General features: G+C 44.7%; 1 protein-coding gene across 7 annotated transcripts in view; it reads right to left on the reverse strand.

Moving 5' to 3' along the window:
• The window catches only part of Mapkap1 (MAPK associated protein 1), a 213,128-nt gene that overhangs the window by 42,435 nt on the left and 145,334 nt on the right, over window positions 1-25,359 (reverse strand). For 5 of the 7 annotated variants that reach the window (XM_028886060.2, XM_037204516.1, XM_037204518.1 and 2 more), the window contains one exon: window positions 14,765-14,872. The exons of the other annotated variants lie outside the window; for them this stretch is intronic. In XM_028886060.2, coding sequence (XP_028741893.1) covers window positions 14,765-14,872 — 108 coding nt within the window. The remainder of the gene's footprint in view (window positions 1-14,764; window positions 14,873-25,359) is intronic. 7 annotated transcript variants of the gene reach the window in all.

The following is a 25,359-nucleotide window of genomic DNA, read 5'->3' on the forward strand; positions in this document are numbered from 1 at the left end:
TGCATAAATACGGCTGGAAATTGATTTAGCTTCTTGTAGCAGCTACTGAAGAATGACACATTCTGTCTAATACACCAGCTAATGTGTCCTAAAAGCTCAAACAAGTGCCAGTTTTCACGGCTAACTTTACTGTGGGAGATTAATGAAAACTTTATATTTTGCTGAAATGTTAATAATGGGCAGATGAGATGATAGGATTTTAGTCAAGGTCTTAAACTACGGAATAGCCAGCAAGGCTTGTCAATTTCCTTCTATTAATTTTAGACTTTCATAGCTGGAGCTGGTTCAACATTAATGCTTCACACACTGGCCTTCCACTCTCTGCCAGGGTAAATTCACATCTCATCGAGGATTTAGGTTTCCTGATTCGTGAGTGAGTTCTGAGCCATGTCCCCTGACAGGGGCATGCCAGCTCTTCGGTCAGGAAGGCACAGCGTCAAGGGAACAGGGAAGGCGCTGTTGTGCATTCCCTCCTATTCCGGCTGCTCACGCCAAGCTGGTTATTTGCTGAAACAGCAGCTCCCAGCCCCACTGCCAGTTTTCAAGTGGGCCCAGGAGTGCCACTTGAGTATGGGCAGGGCTGATCTGTGTGTACATGTGTATCACCCATCCAACAGTGCAGAATGTGAGAAGGTACCAGGAGGAAAGGCTCTTGATCCTCAGGAACTTAGGACCCAGCTACAGAACACAGAGGAACAAGACAAGCAGACAAGCCCAATGAACGGCACCTGGAATAGGCCCTTTATCTCACAGCAGCTATCTGAAGCAAAGCACTGAATTAGCAGTGTGTTTGGGGGCCAGAAAAATGCAATGGGTTAGTGTGTCAACCTTGCATGTCTGTAGCTTGGAGAGGGTGCAACCCAACCATATGTACAAGAAACTTGGTACTATGCCATTTGCATATGGAAATCGTTATTGTACTATCAACTTCACATTAAAACCCTACTTCTGTTCTAGATGACATTTTATCTTCTCAAAGTAAAAAGTAGAGAGAACCAAAATGTCTTAAAAACAAATACGCAAAAACCCTCCCCAAATCATTAATTTAATTGAAATACAACCCTTTGGTATTTTGTTAAATTAGCAATTAAAAAGGTCACAAGCAATTAAATAAGACAAAAGGCACACTGTGTTCATCTACATTAAAGCTGAACTGGATTTTCTCACGAGTGACAAGATAAATTGTAATGGTGCCTTCAAAGACTTCACAGTGTACTCTGTCAAAGTCGGGAGTGTTAATGTCTCTATGTGCTGTGCATTACCGTAATGTCTTGTGTCAAAATGCTCCCGTGGCAGTAACTCAAGCCTGGAGGCGATAGATCACATTTTGGGGTGGGGCTTAGTAGTGACTTGAGCACCAGAGCACAAATGGACTGACAAGAAGGCTTTGGAAGAGTGTGACCTGGAAGGGTCTGGGGACAACAGAGAAAGAGGAAGCAGCCTAATTCCCTGGAATAAAATCAGGAGGCCCACAGAATGGAGTCTGGTCCCTGTCTCAGGGGAAGAAAGGCCAAGCAGGCTCAGGTGAGAAACACAAAGGGAAGCAGAGAAGGCAACAAAGGAGCCAAATCCCACCCTAGCCCTGCAGTACACAAAGAGTGGGTATTGTGAGACAGACCACGACACAAAGTCAGATGCACCTCAACACCCTAACTTTTGGCTACTCACTATGGGACAGGACCATCAGGCTCTGGAGTCTGTATGTTTCTTTCCCATTTCCATTCTTCTCCTCCCTCGGGTTGTGCTAAAAGCAGTTGCTACATCCACATGATCACCCCCTTGACCACCAGACAAGAGAATGTGGCTAGAACAGTGAATTCAAAGTCAGAGGTTCTCAAAGTACAGGTCTGGGTGAGCGGTGGGCACATCTACCTCCAAGCTCCCTTCAGGGCCCCATGGTCCTACACTGTTGTTCGTAGCAACGGTAAAAGATCTTTTGCCTTTTACACTCATTCCCTTACAAGTGCACATCGTAATAAAGAGTTCTGACTCTACGTTGTAATTAACCTTTAGGAAACTATCACCTGAATTTTGATATAAATGAAAATTAATACCAACAATTATCTGAAAAGGGTACAGAAATTCTCTCCCTGTTTCAATAATGTATCTCTGTAGGACAAATTTTCCTTCTATACTACAATCCAAACAATCTATTGTAACAAACTGAATATAGAAGCAGATATAAAGATCTAGGATATTCTACTAGCCAGACAGGAACGTGCAAAAATGTGCAAGAGGGCTGGGCTGCAGCTCAGGGGGCAGAGCGCTGGCAAGGCATGTGAGGCCCGGGGCACACGGGAACCAGGGTCCCCCAGCACTGCACACACTGGGCATGAAGTGCACACCTGTGATCCCAGTACAGGACGTCATGCTCAGGACCAAGAGTTCAAGGTCAAGCCGGGCTATAAGACATCCTGCCGGGGTGGAGGTGGGAGAGGAGGGGGTGGGGAAGAGAGGAAGGAAGCCAGTGCTACTCTTCTCACTAAAATTTCAAAGAAAATCTAGTTATCTTTTTACAAAAATGTGTATGCTAACAGATCTATTCTTTTGAATGACTTAAGAAACACAAATTTCTGTTCATATTTCTAGATAGAGAGAATAAATAAATTTTTTTGTAGTCTTCAATACATTTTTATTAGTCAGGTAGTACACACACTTGTAATGCCAGTATTTAGGGGCCTGAAGCAGGAGGGTTGGGAGTTCCAGGCCAGCCTAAGTCACATAGAAACATTTTGACTCCATGCCCCCCACCCAATAAAAACAGGAAACAAAAATTCCCAAATCAAAATAATACAAAATGACAAAATAAATTGTTTTCCTTTTTGGTGCTGGGGATTGAACCTGAGGTCCTGAATGAGCTAAACACCTGATCTAATTCCAAGCTTCACCCCCAGCTCCCCCCTCAGTAACTTTAAGTATATAAAGGGGTTCAATGCAAGAAGTATGAGAACTGCAGACTTGGTGGGTTAATATGCCCTTCCTGTCCTCGGTGCCCATTTGGACCCATGATGGGACACAGAAGTGGAGTCAGGCCTGTGTGAGTGTGCTGCACCCTGATAGCAAACTCAGCTGAAAGCGTCTACACACATTCCCAGAGTAACAGTTTGCTCTCAGTGCTGAGAACCAAGGCTAACTACAATCTCCTACTTCAAAAAGTGTTTCATACACATGACTGTATAGGTGCCGAGGGAAACATTTAGAGGCACATGGCTTTCTTTCAAATGAGTAGGCACTAGTCATTAAGTCAAAGCTCAGATGAGCTCGCTGTATGCTATTGGCGTTTTTTCCTGTATCCATAGAGCAAGCCACACAAGACTTTCAAGTTCACCCTCTGGCTCAGTGGGTCTCAGACCAAGTCTAAATGGCCTTGTCTAGTGCAAGTTAAGACAACTTCAGTCTTCTGTAAAATCCCTAGACCCTAACCAGAAAGTAAATGTCTTCTGTTACATCCTCACCTTTGAATTTCTCATGACACAACCCTGATGACCTGTTGTTCCAACCCAGAAATACACAGCACAGGGTAGATGCTGGGCCAGTGCAGGGGCTGAGGAGGCAGGGTTCTTGGATGATAAGGAAGGAGTAGGAATTCTGAGAAAAAGGATGAGAAAACAATGAAGTACACAGAGAATGAGTAGTGTTTAGAAAAGAGCAAGTGCTTGCCTTTGGCTAGAGAAGAGAGGGGGAAGGGGAGGAGGAGAGAAGAGAAAGGGAGTGGGGAGGAAGACAGGGAGGAGAGGAGAGAGAGTCTAAAGGCACAGAAAACACAGCTGTGCAGAGAACTCACTGGAGAAGGGAAGACAACAGACTACGGTCCCCACCACTCTATCTTGCGATCCTGTCCACTCCCCAACCACGCCTACTTTAGCCAAGATGGTCTCTGCTCAGGTTGTACCATCTGGCCAGGGCATCCTTTCTTTTTCAAAATGTCTGTGCTTCAAAGTCTGGTTCAATAGAACCTTCCTTGGCTTCTCTTTCGAAACCTGCAGTTCTCGGGGGGGGGGGGGGAGCTCTCATCGCAACTCTTTCATGTAAGTGTCTGTGGTCTCCTCATGGAGACGCACTCCCCACAGGCAGGGAAATTCCACTCTATACGGCACACTGCTTGTCGCTCAGTAAATGTTCAACAAAAGCTGCCAGCAGAACGCTGCAACCAGAAGCTTAATCCAAGATGCTTTGTGGTCAGCAGAACCCGAGTTCACCTGGGTCTACAAAATTTACCCTGCCATCCAGACCCTTCAAAGAGGGGTACACTGGGGACAGGGACTCAGCTGGGCATTGACTGGGTGTGTATTGTGTGTACTCTACTAGATGCTGTATGTTCAGCATTACGGACACGTGGCCTCCTTTCATTTCCCAATGTCTTTTTTAGGTCAGGTGATATCATCCCCAAAAGTGAGGGAAAAAAAAGTGAGGCTCAATTTGTCATCTTGCTGCTATAGTCCCACACCCACGGAAGCTGGAGCCAGGAACTAAATCCTCTGTGTGGCATGGCCTGTTTGGGGTAAAGGCATTCCTTCAATGGGCTGGAGCTATACAATGCTACAGGCCAGAACTGTATCAAGTAAATGGTCCACAAACATGCCTGTCCCACTGGAACAAAGGAATTGGGGACAAGACTGAAATGTCTCTCTTCCCAGTCAGACTCAACGCTGGATGCCTGAGTAAGTCATGGAGAAAAACTCTTCCTTAGTGCTCTGCATCCATCACATTTTTTCCAGAAGCTGTTTAAGTCCCCAAAGTCCCATACGCCCAAAGCTTCCCCTCTATTAAACACTTCCCTTCAGCTGCTAGTCATTTTTGCTGGTCTCTAAAAACGATCAATAGGTGATATACTGTAACACACACAGGCCCCTCTGCAGTATTCTCTTTAAAGCCACCAGAGTCACACAGTAGGATATTGGCTATGCTACAACCTGAGTAGGGATCCTTGCTGTCACAGTGCTTAATTGATTAAACTCTTGGAGCCAGAGTCAGTCTGCTGGAGGACTTCCCACGTAGAGATGTCAGCTCTCCTCAGTAAATCAAGGCAATCCTGCTTTATGAGGTGATCAGAAAGAGGCAGCTTTAGGTTTGCAGAATTTCTGAAAGAACAGATCACAGAAGGGACCTGCCTAGCCCTCAGCTCACCCTGCACACATGCCGTTCAGGGTCCTCTCAGTGCCAAGCACTTCCGTCTTGGGGCTTTCAGATGGACAGTGTCTAGCTTAGAATATTCTCTTACCTATTGTTTTAACTAATTTTCCCCTTTCTTCAAAGAAGCTGATTCCTCTCAAAAGCAGTCTCTCAAAAGTCACCTTTGCTAAATAAAAGCCCACCAGGTAGCAAAAGCACATGCCAGCCTGGCATCTCTGCCTTCGTTTTGTACATAATTTTGATGGAAGGAACAGAAGTGAATAACTTTAGTCACCTTGAGTTACAAGAGCAGAACCACGCAGGACAGATGCCCCCTTCCCATTCACATGAGAGTGAGGCTTCAATCTAAGGGAGTAACAGATAAACAATTTAACAATTTTATCAGGACTCACCTTGCTGGAGGGACCAGAGCTGAGCCATGATGGGCCAGTGATGGGCAGGACACATCTTGACCAAGACTGCTTTCCTCTTGCCCTCCACTTAAATCTAAGCCTTCTCTCCGTAGCTAAAAGGCAGTCTTGGGGGCTGCTGAGCCCCTTTATCTGCCCCCCTCCTGCTATGGGCACACTGGGTCAATCTCTTTTCTCTTCTTCTCACCATCCCTTGCCTCTGCAGTGTATGGGGACCAGTGTTTTTCTAGTTACTCTTCAATCCTGTAGCTGCCACTGTCACAACTGAGATCTATGTGAACGTATAAAGGACAAGTGAACACACACACACACACATTCAAAGTGAACACAACCATCCTTGAGATCTGGAATGGGACCATTTGTGGGGTGGGACACAGGGCTCATGATGGCTTTGCTTGCAAGTTAGGCTGGCAAAATTCCCATCACCCCTTCCTCCAATGTCTTTGCTTTTGTTTAGAACTCAGGGAAAGTAATGGTTTTTTTTTTTTTTTTTTTCTAGGTATCCTAACACTGGACAGTTTACATGGCAGAATACTTAAGGACTGGATAATCTGACCAATACCGAGGTTCAGAATCAAGAGACAGAGCACAATGCTGGATGAAACCTACCTCCCATCCAATCACGGCAGGAATGTCACCTGATGCATTACCAAAACCATTACTGGGGGCAGCAGGGCACATTCTGGGGCCAGGAGTCTACTGGAAGAGTGCCCTCACTTAGAGCCCAGACAGGGTTTGCAGCTCGTCAAACATGTTTCCTCACTGCTCTAATGTACCAGTGTATCGCTTAATGAAAGTTCTTAATTGTAATTCAATTAATTACATACACAGAGTCCCCAATTACATTTTCCAATAAGACATTGGCTGTGGTACAGGTCTAAATGCACTTAACCAATTTTAATATATTAAGACCAATTTCCCTTGAATACTAATTACTACCTAATGATAAAGGAAGGGGGGGTTCAGGAAGGAGGAGTGAGAAAAAGTCAATTCATGTGGAAGTTCTCAGCCCACACAGCACAATAGATGCTTCCATTACTCACAACGTCCCTGTGGACAGGGCACAGGCTAGTTTCCTATCCAGGTCAGCACAGCTTTTAGCCTCAGGGGTCCACTCCTCCTTAGCCCAAAGGGACTGTGGTAAGTCTAAGAGGCTACTGGGAGGAATACCAAGGACAAGGCCACACAAGCTCAGAGCAACTTGTGACTGGGAGGGCACTGAGGCCCAGCCATTTCGTTAATGGCCAATCCTTCTATGGTGCACTGTGGCTCATTATGAGCTTTTAACATATAGTGCCATTTATTTGCTTCCATAGCTGACACCTCCCAACAGCCTCACAGGGCGGGGTCACCGTCACATCCATCCCACAGAGAAATGAGACTCACAGAGAAGGACTTGCCCAACACCTCCCCTTTCCTCCTACACACATAGCCAACCACCCCTTAACAAACAGCAAGAGGTGGTCACAGGAACTCTGTGGCAGCACTTCCGTTCCACTGAAATTCTGTGAGTGTGCAAGGAGCTGCTGTGCAACGTCAAGTAGAAAATTCCTTACCGAGAACACCTACCTCCACACCAGACAAGCAACTGCCTTTCAGCAATAACTCAGTCTGAAATATGGACCGCGAGCGTCACGAGTCACTGCCCCTTGTAAACAGAGTTTATTTGCATGAGCACATTTCCCTTTGTATTGGATGAGTACTGCTGTGGTCTAATAAAAGAGCTCTAAAGCCCTTCATTCAAAGAACATGATAGAAACTGGTGCGATTAGTAATTTGTAACAGAAGAAAGCAAAGTCTCCATGAGCAGAGAGGGACCACCAGGGCGTCTCCAGACCCTGCGGACAGCAAAGCAGAGGAGGAGGGCCTGCTGTGGAGAAGCTTCACAAAAGGTTCTGGAAACATATCGAAAAGTGCACCACTCTTCCCTTCCGCCTGGCAGTCTTTCTCTTTTCTAATTCAGTGGTAGCGGGAGGGAGAGTCAAGTCTAAGCATGGAGACTGAAGACACAGCGTCCTCAGGGGCAGAGCGAGGGCATCGGGGCTGGGTACAGGAGGCACACATCATCAGGGGACAAACAAGGAGAGACTCGGTATCAGTTAAGATCCTGTCACTGTCCAAGGACATAGGACTGCAGTCTACCTTGCAGTCCAAGAGGAGGAAGGAGACAGACACTAAGCCCAGGATGTGGCAGCCAGGGGTCCCAGCAGGCTTTGAAGAGTTACTCTCCCTCGTGATTTTTTGTTTGTTTGTTTGTTTGTTTTTCAAGACAGGGTTTCTCTGTGTAGCCCTGGCTGTCCTGGAACTCTTTTTTTTTAAATTTTTTTTATTTTTTGTTTTTTTTCGAGATGGGGTTTCTCTGTGTAGCTTTTCGCCTTTCCTGGAACTCGCTTTGGAGACCATGCTGGCCTTGAACAGAGATCCACCTGCCTCTGCCTCCTGAGTGCTGAGTGTCCAGTGCTGGGATTAAAGGCGTGCGCCACCACCACCCGGCTCCTGGAACTCTTTATAGACCAGGCTGGCCTTGAACTCACAGAGATCTGCCTGCATCTGCCTCCTGAGTGCTGGGTGTCCAGTGCTCTCCTGGGTCTTTTAAGGGGCAACTAAATGAGGCCTCCAACCCTGCAGATCCTCTGTTTCAGCACAGTCTATCTGGGGGACTTTGCAGCCTTTGTTGTGTGACCTTAAGGAGATGAGTTAAGTTCAGGAAGGTACTAAATGATAGAAGGTTGTAAACATTCTGTGCATCTCCTTAGACGCTGAACTGAAGCCACTGACGTCTCTCTCCACAGAATCTTTACTAAGGAAGCAAAGGAACTAGGTTCAGTTTTGCAGTACACGGAATGGAAGAAGACAGTTTTATTTTTCCAGGCTCCTCATTAGTATTCATAAAACATTAGCAAATCACTTCCCCTTCCAGAGCCTGAGTTTCCTCCTCCATAAAAGAAACATGACCACACTTTCCTAAAAGGTTATTACAAGTGTGTTCCTATCTCACTCCATCTTCACAAGACACCCAAGCAGATTCCATCTCCACAGGAAACTGGGTCTTGGAGAGGTACCATGCACGATATGCCCAATGTCAGAGGCTGCAAGTACTTCACCTAAGGTCTACCTGCTCTAGTCTACCTGTCGTTTAAGCACTATGCTGAACTATGACGATAGCAACCTAGTGAGAGGTAAAGAGATAGTACCTGGCAGTTTCCAGGCAGTCCATAAAGTCTTGGGCACATTTTGGCCCCAATAATGAAGAATTCCAGAGCACCTAGCTCAAAGCTATGGAAGAAGCTGTTTCTTTTTTTTAAGGCCCTGGACAGGTGACCCACATTTGATCAGTTGAAAAGTCACCCAGAGCATCTGGCAGAAGTGAAAACTGAGGCTCAGTGTGGCGCCAGGATTTATAGGGAAGCTTGAACAAGAAAGGGAATCTATTGCTACCTACTCAGAATGTACTTGCTGCTTCCGTCTGGTCTGCTTCCAGTTCCGAGCAGACAGTTGGCTGAGGGATGTAGTAGATTACGAGACAAGGATCCAAACTGGAAAGCTCAAGGACTCTGGCTTGTCACATTCTTATTTAGGCTGAGATCCAAGCACAAATGTGAGCGCTCAGTCCCTAGGCAGAAACTTGTCACGTCAGTCCATGTGCAAGCCTCTCTCTCACAGAGACCATCGGCACAATCATTTTCAGGATCCAAAGTTCAGGTTAGCTTAGAGTGGGCTTTGGAATCAGAGGGTTGACTTCAGGTTTTGGTGCTACATGGTTACTATCTGGCTGGCTTTGGAAAAGTCTCCTCACAATGAGAATAATGTCTGCAGGAGAAAATGTGAGGAAACACTTAGAAAATGTCCCGTATAAGATCCTGTAACAGTAGGCCTCGATAAACAACTCTAAAACACTGTTGGATGTGGTTGTTTTAAAAAATGTCATGCCTCTGAAGAAAAACTGAAAGGCTGCTATTTACATTACTCCCCCCCCCCCAATCCAATGATGTTACTTATAAAGTGAACCTCATTCTGGGACAGCAGAAAGTACCTTGCTTCTAAAATTCTGTTGGTCCTCAATTCCAGGTCACTCCCTCTCTCTCTATCTTGGCGAAGGCTCTGATAGTTCCATGGTTCCTGACCACCACACACCTGTGCTCCAATGCTCTACCAGCCACAGAGGATTGTCCTACCATTATTTCTTAGTTAAAGCCAACATTCCCTGATGGATAATATGCACCAGGTACTATCCTAAGAACCTTAGATGAGAATACACTGACTCCTTCTGTGAGCACCACGGAGGCAGCTGAATTGCCCTCAGTTTCGTAAACTGCTGGTGCTCTCAGAGGAGTGAGCAGCACGGACAGGAAAGCACATTCTCCAATGTGTGCATGAACTCTACTTGGTTCCCATTGTACAGAGCTCTTGAAGGGCAATGAGCTTGGCCTGACCAAACATACCAAAAACAGTGAGAAAAAAAAACCCAACTAGTTTTGAAATATTGTTCTGTTGATTGTACTTCTTAGTAGTAGATAGCTAGACGACAACAATATATGGATCTTAGTTTAAACATTTTCTATGAAAATAATAAACTGTTTTTCATAATTTGCATCTATTTTATAAAACGAAGTCACAATAGTCCATTGCATTCAACTGCTTTTTGCCTTTATCATTTATAAACACTGGTAGGGGTTTCTTTCATTCCTAGCTGTTTTGACTCACAACACCAGAACTGGAACTTGGGGAAAGTGGTGCTGGGGCTCGGGAAGGTGCCACAGTTGAAGGAGGCTTTGGAGTGTGAGCTAGGGCCTAGGTGCCAAAGCTTCAGTCACTGATCCTCGCACCGTTTTTTTTCTTAACACAAGAAACTTGGCCTCACTTTAAAAACAAAAGCAATCTGAATGATAAATGCTACGGAGTAACAGCAGCAGTTTAGGAACACAGAATTTTCATATAAAGTGTGTGAAACAATGCAGAGTTACCTACAGTGCATCACTAAGATGATAAGATAACAATGTTGTTGTAGGAAGCCATTCCAGCTTTGGTCTGGAAGTTCCAACCCCTACTGAGGCTTCGGTAACTGTCACACCTACAAGGCGGGGCCAAGGGAGGGCCCCAAAGACCCGAGATCTGAATGCACCACCCTCTCTTGGTTTCCGGACCCTGGACGCTAGAGGAGACCAAACAGAGTTCTCCAGAGAACACTGTCAGACTGCGCTACGTCTTCCCCATACCCTGTAGCCTATCCCTTCATTTGTGAGTTATCCCACAAAATAAACCTCCCTTTTAACTACGTGGAGTGGCCTAAATAATTTCACCAATACAATGTGGCAAGTCATCCTTTGTGTTTTTAAGGAAGGAATACAAACATGAGTGTGTGCATGTGTACATGCATGTGCACACAACTATTCACTTACACGTGAATGTGTACAGCCCAGCCCAGGAAAGATACCTGTTATCTCTGGAAGGAGAAACAGGATGCAAGAAACAAAGGTAATTCCTACACTTTGCTTTCCTGAAGAAGAAGAAAAAAACTTCTTACAAGTAAAAGTGTGAACATACCCAAAACAGTTACCAAGATACTAATAAGTAAGCACAGTCTCTTATTTGTGACTACTGGGAAGTCAACACTATGAAACAGAATCCTCTAGGAGGTTCCTACTGGTCAAGTATGTCCAAGAGAATCTTTTGAGAAGGACAGGAACAATGGAGAAAGAAAGCAATGATCAGGCAGGAGGGTCAGCAAGTGACAGCTGGGCAGCTCTTCCCGACACCCCACGGCATGGTGTTATGAGTTACTTCAGGGGTACTACAGGAAGTGTTACACTAAGACATGTTTACCATAAATCTCTCTCCATGAGAATCTGCCTTCATGTCACGTTCACCTTTCCTTCTTTTAGAAATTCTAGATGTGTAAGTATGAACCAAGAGAGAGGAAGATGAATGACCTGGAATCCCCCCACACAGAGACAGCCATTCCAAGCTCATTCCTGCACTCACTGCTGCACTGCACTGCTAGCTCTATTTCCATGCACCAGGAGCATCTGAAGGAGTCACAGTGCATATTCCTGCCATTTCTTCCCTCTGGTGTTACCAACATGACTGCTCTCATCACCGAACTTGCTAAACACAACTTATTTTTAAATACTTCATTTACTTGTGTGTGTATGTATGCACAAACGTGTGTGCAGGTGTGTAAGTGTACACAAACACCTGTGTGCACGTGCTCTAAGAGGTCAGAAGCTGGAGTTGCAGGCTGTTGTGAGGGGCCAGACTTAAGTGTTAGGAACCAAATCCAGGTCCTCTGCGTGAACAACGAACACTCTTATCTGCTGAGCTGTCTTTCCAACTCCTAAACACAACTGTTAGTGGCAGAAATAATAAATATAGATAGATAAATAAAATTCTGTACCTACTTCTTCTCCTTTTATCATTACTGCAGCAAATCACCAATTCTGCATTCTAGAGTAAACCCACTTGGCAATGGGATGCGATTCTTCTAATTAAATGTTGGACTTGGTGTGTTACTCATTTGTTGGGATTTTTGGATCTAAGACTAGTCTAAATGTTTCTGTCTTGTGTAGTCATTACTGGGGTTGCACCAAGGCCACACTCGCCTCATGTCTTCCATAAGCTCCAGGGCCATCTCTCTGGAGCAGCAGGTGGGAGTGGGCTTCTATATTTTCAGGTGTCCCACCATGGCTTGCTTGGGTTCTCTCTATGGAAGGTTTTCAATCACTAATTCAAATTTTCAAAATTGACCAGAACATTCCCATTTCTTTTGCGCCAATTTTGATGTTGACTTTTTTCCAGGAATTCATTCTTTTCATCTACATTTTCCAAACTTTTACAGTGGAGTTGTCTGGGCTGGGGAGATGGCCGAGTGGGTGATGAAGCGCCAGCTGTGCAAGCGTGAGGACCAGGAACAGCAGGACCCTGGGCCTTGACAGCCAGGCAGACAAAAGCAGCGAGCTCCAGGGTCAGTGTGACCCGAGACGATGGCGTCCCATGCACCTGTACAGGCAAGGGAACTTACACAGATACACACACACACACACACACACACACACACACACACACACACACACACACACACTCCCCTGTGCTACATGTTTAACGACTGTGGGATCTGTCATGTGTTTTCTTTTCATGCCTGTTACTACCCATGTTTTTGTGATATCTTTCTTCCTTGACTTTGATCCATTTCAAAAGAGGTTTACTGATTTCATGAGTCCTTTTGGTGTTTCTGAGTTTTCTAGCTCAGTGATTTCTGATCTTTGCTGCCTCCTTCCTTTTGATCTCTCAGGCTTTCTTTTCTGTTTTTCTATTATTTATTTATTTATTTTAGCTGAATGCTCAGTTCATTACTATTCTTTTGTAACATATAGACCTGAAGGCTGCCACACTTCCATGCATGCTGATATAGCCATACCCACAACTTTTAAATGTTTCCTTCTTGTTTTGTTCACTTTGTACTATCTGGAATTGAACCCAAGTTCTCACACATGCTAGGCCAGCATTCTATCACTAAGCTATGTCCTCCCCCCAATATTATCTAATTTCTATTATTATTTCTTTTTCACTCACAGGCTCAGAAGCTTACTTCTCAATTTCCAAATGCACACAAATGTTCTCTCCCTTTTCTTGATTTCTAGGCTAATTTTATTGTCATCAGTCAGTATTTTAAGAAACTGTATAAACCCCCAATATAGGGACACAACTTAAGCTGTGACTTTCTTAATTGGAGGCAGAAACAACACTGTGAAAAACATAATGTACATAAATATTTGTTGCATAATGCAACAACAAATATTTTTGTTTGGTCTTTTCTCAGGGTAGATTCTCCAAAGTGGAATCATGTGTAAAATATTCTTAGCCTCTTATACATCCAGCTATCATATATATTAGATTCCTCTGCTGTCACCAGCATCTAAGGATATCAGCATCCTCAGATCCTCCCCACCCTTGAGGATTTATTTATTTGTTTATTTTAGTTGAGATATGGTCTTAGGTTAGCCTTAGACTCATGTAGCTGATGATGGCCTTCAACTCCTGACCCTTCTGCCTGAGCCTCCCACGTGCTGATAACAGCTGCACACCCCCATGTCCAGTCCTGGAGGAATACTTCTGAAATATTTGTTGTATCTAGTAAAGGGAGAGCATCAGATTTTGCATAAAAATACTTGTATATTAGATTCTTGAGAGAACACACACTATTTATCTAATGTATCTCTAGACCATTTAGGCATCACTGAATTTTAATTCTGTATGTTCTTACACAGGATTCTTATAACCAGCTGCAGATGGTGAGGCCATCAACTTTTATTTGAGAGTTTGCACTTAATGCCCAAAGTACACTTCCTATTATTGGTAAATGTGTGGATGCTGTTCCAGAAGAGGTAGCCAAGGGTTCTGGTCAAGGGGTAGCAGTCTGGTCTGCGTTGAGAGTCAGTGGCAGGACTAAAGATTTTTTATTCACTCACTCATCCAGTCTATTTTTCCTATAGTATGTAGTCTTTAGCAGGCTGTTGAGTTAATGGGTCAGGAATGCCCTTGCAGATTTATAATCCAGTGGGGGAGGTAGACACCAGCAAGTTATTAAGCAGGTCTGGGTGACAGACTATCTCTGCAGATGTGACACTTAAGCTGAGACAAGGACAAGGATGAGCTGGTAAGAAAGAAGGAAAGAGCAGAAGAAACAGTTCTGGAGCATGAGTGCTGTGGGCAGGCCCCTCCTCCTGTTTGGGAAACATCTAGCAGAGGGTGACAAAACCTCACAACTCAGAAAAACTGGAGACAGGAAGGAAAGAAATCCACATCTCAGTGTGGCACTTGGAGTCACTGTGACGCCTTCTGCTGAGAATATTCAAGTGGCTGAACTTTTCTAAAACATGATGTCAAGCAGTTGACACTGACAAGGCCAGTTGGTGTATACACAAAAGAGCCTTTGCCTGAGAAAAAGCCTCTTGTTTCTTAGCTGTTTCCAGGGTTGTTCCAAAATTAGGAAGATGTAGTTCAAGAGCAAAATATTAATCACAGAGTGCTAAACAGGATGAAAACTACCAAATAGCACAGAATCTATCATCCTGCTTTGGGACGCACTTCAAGAGCTGTGGTCTGCCTTGGAAAGGAGTCACTTTTCATCTGCTTAGGAAAGCCAGACCAGCAAGTCTCAACCATGTCACTCCTAAGCATGTTTGCAACAGACAAAGCAGCACAGAGCGAGGCAGCCAACGTACTGTTCTCTCGGACCAGGCAAAACTCCCAGGCGTTCTGGCTCTCCAGCGTGCTCTCCAGGTCCACTGCGATGTTAGGCTCGCTCTGCTTCTCCAGGCGGTACTGAGGGCCTGGAAGATCAAAGGGGCAGGAGGAAGGGAGGAAGTCTGAAATGGTGAATGTAACACTCAGAAATTACCATACATCAGGGAAAGCCGAAAACGATAACATTTGACTCAAGGGTGTAACTATCCAAGATGGCAGAAACTGGCTTTTCTCACCCTGTTTTTAGCTCTTCCCACACTAGGTAAGAGGTTTGAGTCAGAATGAAGTGGAGGCACACACACTTGGCCCATTTCTTGCTGTGGAACAGGTTACCATCCTCTCTGAACCCATTTCTGGACCTTACACCTCAATGAGTATGATGAAAACCAAGATGACATGGATAAAACACTGACTCAGAGCTGGCATGGTGGTGCACACCTTTGAATCCCAGCACTCAGGAGGCAGAGGCAGGTGGATCTCTGTAAGTCTGAGACCACCCTGGTCCACAGAGCGAGCTCCTGAACACCTAGAACTATGTAGAGAGACCCTGTCTCAAACAAATAAACAAAAGCACCTCCTGGCTTAGGAATCAGACTTCACACGAGGCACTGCTGCCAAGGTACTTATAATTACCATTGCACACACAATTTCAACCAGGAATAAGGTATGTGTAGAACTCTATGATAGCTCAAGAATGTCAAAGAAATAAAAAACATAAATGTCAGAGTGAATCTCAGGCTCTGGGTTTGGTAATGAAAAGGTAGCAGCTATCAGCTGTTCATGCTTTTACTGAGACATCTGTGGAAACATTAGACACATGGGTTCAGTATTCTGGCAACCAATAATTCTACCCATCCCATCGCACCTAAGAGTTACAGAAGGTCTGAAAAGACATCAGAACATTTTATACATTTATTCACTACTTCTTTTTTTTTTTTTTTGGTTTTTCGAGACAGGGTTTCTCTGTGTAGCTTTGCGCCTTTCCTGGAACTCACTTTATTCACTACTTCTTTGTCAACCTAAATAGCAATGTTGTTCTCAGATAACACTAATGGTCGAAAAGTCAGATTTAAAACTGTGCCTGTAATTTGCTTGTGGTTATTAAAAAGGCGAGAGGCCCAGGAAACTCTCATTACTCTGACTCTGAAAGGTGTTTGGCCAGCTAGAATGAGGTGTGAGAGAGTTGAAGATGGCAGCAGAGGCAGTGCAGAGCTCCCGAACAATCTGGGTTCCTAGTCCCAACACCCTAGAAGCAATGTGTCAGAGCCATGCATCCACTTCTATAAATTTACAGTGGGATATAGGTACAAAGTTTAATTATAACCATCAGCCCCCTGAATCTATGTTGTGTGTATTCAACCACTGCAGACTGAAAACACTTGGGAAAAGTTGTGTCTACAGTAGACTGATTATTTCTCATCATTCTTCATCATCCATGCAGCAACTACCCACACCGAGTATGCACTGTGCCAGGCACTACATGTACTCCAGAGATCAGTCTATGGGAGAGTGTGCTATGCAAACACTATACCACCTATCTATCTATCTATCTATCTATCTATCTATCTATCTATCTATCTATCTATCTATCTATCTATCTATCTACCTACCTACCTACCTACCTATCTATCTATCTATCTATCTATCTATCTATCTATCTAATCTATTTTTTTGGTTTTTCGAGACAGGGTTATCTGTGTAGCTTTGGAGCCTGTCCTGGAACTCACTCTGTAGACCAGGCTGGCCTCGAACTCACAGAGACCCACCTAGCTCTGCCTCCCCAGTGCTGGGATTAAAAGCGTGTGCCGCCGCCGCCGCCACCCGGCAACACTACACCATTTATAAGAGGGGCCTGAGCACCTGCAGATTCTGGTGCTGATAGAGGTCCTAGAAGCAATCCCCCAAACCAAGATACTAATATTGATAGTTTTATGATACTCAAAATTTGGGAACAACTTAGATTTGATAACAAAGAACTTACTAAATAAAATATTGTTGAATACTTCAGAGACATTAAAAGTAATTCTAAGATATTTAATATTATAAAACATGTTTATAGCATGCTATTTTACAAAAAAAACCCTAAGGCACAATTTTTATAGAATAATTATAGTTGTAAAATATATATATAAAAGTATAGGATAAGAAAGCTGTTTCTAAAATGTGAACTGTACATGACTTTATTTTTCCTTTGTGTTGTCCTATATTTTTCAAATTTCCATATAATAAAGGTTATTTTTATAACTTAAAATGTTGCATACACCTAAACATTTTCCAATTTCTTACTATGTAATTTTTTTTCTGAGACTATTGTAATTACTACACATTGTAGAACCTGGAAGAGCTTTTCACGTGCAATAATTTTAACTGAAACAGATCAATTTCATCCTAAATCACCCTGCAGACTGGTGGCTGGCCTGCGTGCCCATCTCCCTTTCCTGCCCACTGGGAACCAAGGCCTGGCTGCTACAGAGAGAATCTCAGGCAAATTTAAATTTCCTGGGAATTCAGGGGAGCTAAGGGCCCCTTGTTCTGAAACCAACTCCCTGGCACACTCTCAAGAGTCATTGTTCAGATTCTTCTATTAACATCAGCATGTATCTTCTTCACATGGCTCTTAGGACTTTCTCTTGTCTCTACTACCTGCCCATCACGTACCAAGTGCACACACTCTGCTCCTCACTGGACCTGCAAGGCGGCCTCAGCAGCCCATTTCACAGACAGGACCCCATGAAGAAACCTGCCCAAGATCACAGGGTAAGAAGCAGGAAGAGGGGAATAAGGCCCAAGGTCTTTTTGGATTTATCACTCCTGAGCCTTGAGCTTTTCCTCCTCCTGCAAACTATAAATTACTGGCTAATTACAGAGGCCACAGCTTACATCATAAATAAAGATTTTTGTGGATTTGTAGATTCTTCTGGTTTGGAATCACTTAACTTGTGGTTTATATAAATTCAAAATGAAAATGATCTAAAATATTTATTTTAATGAATTCATCAACACTCTGAGCTACGGCTATGCTGTGGTCCATGGCAATACAGGCCCCTATGATCTCACCCATACCCAGAGCTATGGCTGTGCTGTGGTCCATGGCAATATAGGCCCCTATGAAGCTCCTTATCTTTCTATCTAAGAAGACTTTTCCACCTTTCTTTCATGAAACAAAAACCAAAAAACTACACACACACACAATGATGACGCCTACATCACAGGCCCAGTACGTAAAAGTCAGAGGACAACGTGAAGGAGCTGGTTTTCTCCTTCCATCACACACATCCTTTATCAGTGAGCTACCTTGCTCACAGCCGTCTTTAAGAACCCTCCTATTGCTTTGAGTTTGTGGAAAGTAAACTCCACTATGGGTTGCTGTCTGCGCTGGGTGCCCCTACTCTTCCTAGAAAGGAAGGAATACGCTGCAAACCATTTCTGAACTTGGTGAGGAGCTGATAGGTATTGGCTTTTGGATGTGACTCAAGACCTAAATTCTTACCAGAAGCTTGGATAAGAGATCTTACAGAGGAAGACTTCACTCACCCTCCCAGAAAAAGGCCAGATCAATAACTTCCATGTAATGAGAGCATACTGGACCCAAGTGAGAAGCAAGACAGCTTAGGCTGGGCTCAATTGCCTTGGTCCAGGTCCTGGTTGAGCCATTTAGTTTATGATGTTGCCAACTTATTTAACCTCCTGTCTGTTTCTTCATTTGTAATATGGGGATGATGATAATAGCATCAACCTCAGAGGGCTGTCTGAAGAATCCATGGGCCAAGAGCTGTATGGTGTCTGACATACTGACTGTGGCTGGTTTTGAATGAGACATGTCCCCTCATAACACAGTCCCCAGTCAGTGGTTCTGGGAAAGCTATGCAACTTTTAGAATGTGGAGCCTTGCTGCAGGAAGTACATTGCTGGTGATGGACTTTGAGAATTTATAGCCTCACCACGTTTTTGGTTCTTATTGTAGAATATTTTGAGGTGTGTTACTTTTGTTTATGTTGCATTTGTTTAACTCTGTGAAGCTGTGTTGCTGTGCCTGTCTAAAACACCTGATGGTCTAATAAAGAGCTTAATGGCCAATAGCAAGGCAGGAGAAAGGATAGGCGGGGCTGGCAGGCAGAGAGAATAAATAGAAGGAGAAATCTAGAAGGAAGAAGTAGCCAGAGAAGGAGGAGGACTCCAGGGGCCAGCCACCCAGCCACCCAGCCACACAGCAAGCCGTGGAGTAAGAGTAAGATTTATAGAAGTAAGAGAACAGGAAAAGCCTAGAGGCAAAAGGTAGATGGGATAATTTAAAGTTAAGGAAAGCTGGCTAGAAACAAGCCAAGCTAAGGCTGGGCATTTTTAAGTAATAATAAGCCTCCGTGTGTGATTTATTTGGAAGCTGGGTGGTGGGCCCCTCAAAAGAAGAAAAAAACAACCAACAACAGGTTCTTTCTCTGTTTTCTGTGTGCCAGTGAGATGTGATCTCTCAGCTTCCTGGTCCTGCTGCCATGCCTTTCTGGCCACTATCAACTCTGGCACTTAGGAACCTTGTACTTCCTACTTCCTTTTTTAAGCTGTTTCTAGTCATGGTGTTCTATCACAGCAACAGAGAGGCAAACTAGAACACTAAAATTCTGTTTAAGGGTGTGCCGTCACCATCCCTATCTCAAAGCTGAAGTGGGGTGAAGGAAGGGTCATAACTCTGATCACCCACCATCACTCCAAGGCTCACTCTGTATCAGCGACTGATTTAGGCCTTCCCTATAGATTATCTCATTTATTCTTAAGATACCTTGAGGAGTAAAGAACATGAATCCCATTTAACAGGGGATGGAACTGGGACTCAGAGCTGAGAATCTCTTCCACATCCCTTGGGGAACGGTAGGACTAGGATGTATGCGGGTGAGGCCCAGGCCCATACTCTCTTTGCTGTGATGACCCACCAAAGTCTCAGTAAACAACAATCCAGATTAGCATAACCTTCATCCACTATATACCAAACTACATCTCCAGCAACTGTGTGTCTGACTTCCAGAGAGCTGTCATGGAAGAAAAGAACAGCAGCCAGAAAGCCATGTACGAAAGACAAGCTGTGGGGTCAGTTTCTATGAATGTGTTTTGCCAAAGATATGACTTTATAAAATAGGAAAGGCTCTTTCATACTGAACAGCATACAACTCGCAAGGCAGTGTCCAAACTTTGCAAAAAAAAAGGTTTTAAAATGTCACAGCTGTGCTTGAAGCTACATGCCCTCTGGTGCACAGCAAAGGAGAACACAAAGGGAAGGTTCTGGGAAGCAGTCACTCTATAGTGACAAGAACATGTTTGGGCATTCCTATGATGTGTTTGCTGCAGCAATGCCGCAGCATGAAATGGTCTAGGAACAACGTACTGCTCTGGTGCTTTGAGAAAGTTCCAAGCTATAGCATACAGGCGGGGTTGGAGACACAAGGCAAACATCTCAGCACATAAACTTCAAAGAAAATCTGGAGAGTCTTGGCTGGGGTACATGATCAGTGTGCTTTCCCTGATCCCTCTGACTCTTGACTGAAACAGAAATCTGTAGAGTCTGTTTGTAGGGTAAAAGGGCCAGCCAAAGAAACCTGCCCTGACCCTGGAATCAGAGCCAGTGAGAGAAACACACCCTGGTCCTGGAACCAGAGCCAGTGAGAGAAACACACCCTGGCCCTGGAACCAGAGCCAGTGAGAGAAACACACCCTGGCCCTGGAACCAGAGCCAATTCTGCTTTCAACTGAACATGAAACCAACCATTCACTGAGAAGAAAACCAACCAATCCCTGAGCATGAAATCTAGCCAATCTGAGCTTGTCCAGACTCAAGGGGACTGAAATCTGACCAATTCCCTCCCTGAAAATCTTCTCCCTGGAAAAACCTTGCCCCTAAGAAGCCCTATATAAGCCCCTCTGCCTGTCTGGTTGGCAGCTGTCCTTCTCCACCCTGGCAGAGGTAGGATTCCCGGATTCCTCCTTCCCAAGTAAATCTCTTGAAAGAGTTTTGGATGACAATCTTCTTTTGCCATTGTGGAGCAGAGTCTCTGCTGAGAAGCTCCCTTAGGGGAGCAGAGCAGAAGAAACAACTTTTAGCTTGAAATGGATGGAGCAGATTGTTATATTTCTGCAAGGGTTTCCTCTTTAGCAGAGTGAAGCAGAAGAAGTAACATCTTGGGCTAGAGCTGAGAATAAATGGATACCTCTGCTGGGAAGCTCCCTGGGGAAGGGGGAGGGGGAGAGGGGAGGCGGGGAGGCGCAGAGCAGAGCTCAGTTGTAACAGCTCTCTTGGAGAGGAGCAGGACTGCCGCATCCTGTGGGGAGACCATCCCCACTGGATTCCCCGACAAGTCAGGACACCTTTCCCTCCGGAGCTGTAACACTTAAACTGTTGGCTGGTGATACACACTCAGTGTGCTCTCCCTGATCCCTCTGACTCCTGACTGAAACATAAAGGGTTTTAGCACAGGGTATCTTAACAGCTGGAGCTGAAACCTGATGGGAAGCAAGTGCCTATTCAAGTGGAAAGACAGGAAAGCCTTCCTGTAGCCATCAGTGTGCATTCTCTCTGAAGACCTTGGTGCTACAGAGAGTGGGTCTTCCTCAGAGTACCTGGTTGCTTTGTGCTGTCACAAGCTTAGCATAAATCTGTCACTAACATCCACCACATTTCTCTTTTTCCCCTCTGCCCTTTAAGAAATGTGGCACTCAGTGTGGACCTTGACTGCTGTGACTCAGGCATACGTACCCATGCCAGCTTCTCTTCAGGACACTGCCATTTAACCTGCATTCTCCTTTTCCTTTCATGGAGTTGACTGGTCAATGCATTTTTATCCTTTTATAAGGTCTGCACTTCAAATCTTTTTGGATAGAGGCAGGATATAAAGAAAGTAACTGACCACTGATGCTAAGACTGGCCCGTGGGAGGGAAAGGACAAAGTCAAAGGCTCATGGTTACATCTTCATGTCAACTATTTGCCATTCTCCAACTTAAAAGCATTACTTATAGTCAGAAAAAGCCAAAAATGAGCAAGAGGCAAAGGCTGGCTGGCGGGGGGTGCGGGGGGAGAGCCCTGGTATTTGCCCTGCAGGAGAGGAGCACTGCCAGCTGTGCATTCTGGTGTACTACTTATGATCTGTAAAATGGGTCCAACGAAACTTTGCTCAGAAGTCTGCTGTGAGGCTGAAGTGAGAGAATCACAAACTCTCCTTGGCAAAGTGCTTGGGCAATAGAGCCATCACTGCTAATGCTGAACCAGAAACACTGCACAAAGTAGTGGTAATCCCTAGTCCTGGAGTACAACAGGCTAACATGTCCGGGAGGGCACATGGTGGCTAGGAGAGCTGGCACCAATGTAGATGTCTATATTCTTTCTCATGTGAGACCAATACTGTGGGGTGACAAGGGTATATAGTTCTTTTAAAAAGCTTGCTTTTGATGCTACAGGCAATATTTAAGATTAGAGACTTGCTTAGTAGCCAGGCCTCCTAGTTTCCTGACCTCTCAGGTCCTACAAATATGGTCTGAAAATGAGTAAATGTCAGAACTCAGAGAACAAGCACAGCACAGATACCAAAGGATATGTGTTGTGACCATCCACAGGCTCATCTGACTTCTTTTGAGTATCAATAATGTGCCAAGCTAAGAGATGAGATGAGTAATCAATAGCCTATCCCTCAGGGAGGCTGGGGAGGCAGAGAGACACTTTAGCAGGTGAATTCAAGAACAACTGTTGCTCTTATCCAAGGTAGTGACAAGGTGTTGCAGGATCAGAAGTGGGTCAACCCAGATCATTCCTCTTCCCTGGGGGAGAGCATCTGATCTGGGCCTTGAGGGAGGACTAGAAGCCTGGGGGAAGATCCAGGAAATGCACTCCTCCAGAGTCCTAAAGAACCTATGTAGACTCTGGATGAATCTGGAGCAGCCTGGGGACACTGCAGGAGCTGGGGCAGACCACTGGTCAAGATTTGGAGTTTTTCTCATAGCAGCACACAGTACTAGGACAGTGAGAGGACACAATAAGTTGTTTGGAGAGATTCCTCTGGTGACACTCAACAGGGGCTGGAAGAGGCTGGGAGACGGAGTCCACCATACCAAACTTGTCTGCTCAGCTCAATCCTGAGAGACTCCCACAGCCAAAGCTGTCACTGACAAGCTGATGGCATCTGCACTGGAGTGTAGACACAGCACCAGCCATTCCAAAGCACCTGTCCTTGGAGTCTGCTCCATCCAGGCTCTTCCTCTGGGGGCAGCTCTCATCCTCTACTTGACTTATGTAAGCCCAGGACTACATTCAAGTGATGACCACAGGAGCTTATGCTACCTCCAAGACTCAGACTGGAAAATGTTGGAATTTAAATGATAAAATAAGAACAAGCTAACATGACAACAAGGTCACACTTTAGACCCTTCTAAGCCAATATACTTTGCTCTTAGTGAAAAAGCCCAATATAATCAAATTAAACACAATTCCTATTACAAAGGAAGAAAGGCCAGAGCTATTGCAATCAGCCAATTCTCTTGCCTAGTTAAACTGCAGAACCTTCAGGAAAGGTTTTGAAAGCATGACCCATCAGTTCTAATTTTTAAAACTTATCCTTTCAGTCAAGACTAGAAAAAGGCCCATTCCAACTTTTATCTTTGCTACAAAGTGCTGTTATCTTGGCCTGATGTCAGGAGCTCCAGCTCTCTTTCTGCTGACAAGCAGAGACGAGAAGATAAGATTGGAAACGAATCTCACTTCTCTGAGTAAATAAATAATCAATACTCATCTAAATGTAAATGAGAAGGTAGCCCCCTCTGATAACAGCACTCTTATCAGAGAGCCAATTTTCTGCAGACATTTGGCCTCAACCAAATCACCATCATTCAGCCCTAGCCTAATGGCAAAAAATCGTAACTAAATTGAACCGATCACCAGAGATCAACTAAGTTCTGCCCTGGCCACTTCAGGTTCAAATGTTTGGGAATGCAATTTTGCCCCCATTAACTTTCCATAGCAATGAAGAGCAGACTGGTCAAGGGGCCAGTCTGTGTGATAAACAAACCCCAGCTAGGGGGGCTGGCCAGGGTGTGAGGAGGAATGGGCATAGGTGTGCTGGATGGACAAACCCCCACCCCCAAATCTGTGACTTGAAGGCCAATCCAAGGTGGGTAGGGCATTCCTTCCTCATCTAAGGGCTGCCTCAAACTGAGGAGACAATTTGTCTGATGATCACAATGTTTAAAGCTTATTAAAGATGGAAATAAAGAAAAGGAGATATGAAAAAGTGACTGTAACTGAAACAACACAAGGATTCAGATGATCAATTTCCTCCAACTCATTTGTCTCGGGCTTACATCTGGCCCAGTAGCACCACACTGACCTGATTTTACTGAAAGAAGATGCCGTCTACAAGACAAATCACTTCCAACCACTGCACTGGGGTTTCCATTTCTTTGCTGCAAGACTCAATTCACTGCTGATGAGAGTATTGGGGAAATTATGACCATTATTGATAGGACAGCAAAACCACTTTTACACTGTAGTCTTTAACTCAAAAGAAAGCTTACACTGGACCATTAATGAAGGTGTCAGCTAGAATCAGAAATTAAAGACAAAGGCTGGCAAATGCCTGATTTTTAGAGCACATCCAAGACACAAAATGTGAGCCTTTCATTCTTTGGAGTGGAACAGAGCCTAACCAAGGAGGAGGGGCAGCCTGCTCTGCCCACAGGTAGGAGGGAAACATTGCTCTCTTCCCTGGCGTCCAGAAGCAAAGCTTGTGACAGTCTTTATTTGCTACTTCTGTGTGCTGCTGTCCAGCCTCTGTGAGCATCTGAACCTTGAAGGTGGAGGTGGACGTAGGCTGGCATTAAAATGTGGGTTTCAAATCACAAAGACAAGGATGAAACCCTGACTCTTATCCGACATTGAGGGGGTAAGCTGATTGAGAGAAGCACGCAATAATCAAAGATTACCTGTAGCACAAAGTCTGCTACAAAGTAGGTGTCGATAAATGTCAACACATTGCTGGGCAAATCTGACAACATTATTAACCTGTTCTTTTTGAGAACAAATATGGCTCCCTTCCCAGGGCATAACAATGACTGTGACCAACACCAGAAACTTCCTGTCCTTAACAGAGTCCTCTATATACATCGGCTTTTTGAATCTTCAACAACACTACAAGGCAGGGCTTGTTATCTTCTGCTGTAGAGAGGGTAAGTCAACTATGGAGTGACCAGTCATCTGCCTGTGGTGAAGTCATGCTGAGAAAGGTGTGTCTGAGCTGGGCCCGCGGCCTAACTACTTTCCTACAGCCCACATCAGTTTTGATCTTTGAATTAAAAAAAAAATCTTTATCTATATATATATCACAGGGGTTGAAATGATTCATCAGCCCAGAAAGGGACAAAGCCACTGGGGGGGGGGGGGCTGGGCATCGGGGAAGTCAAAGTGGGCAGCTGTCCTAAGGGTCAAAACTCAAAATTCCAGCAGGTCGGCTGCAGGCACTTAAACCACAACAGCTGCTGGCCTGCCTTGCCTTTTTTTTTTTTTTTTTTAAGGGGAGCTCTTTCCCTACGTTAAATGATTTACAG

This window comes from Peromyscus leucopus, chromosome 4 (genome assembly GCF_004664715.2).
Source record: "Peromyscus leucopus breed LL Stock chromosome 4, UCI_PerLeu_2.1, whole genome shotgun sequence".
Taxonomy (NCBI): Eukaryota; Metazoa; Chordata; class Mammalia; order Rodentia; family Cricetidae; genus Peromyscus; species Peromyscus leucopus.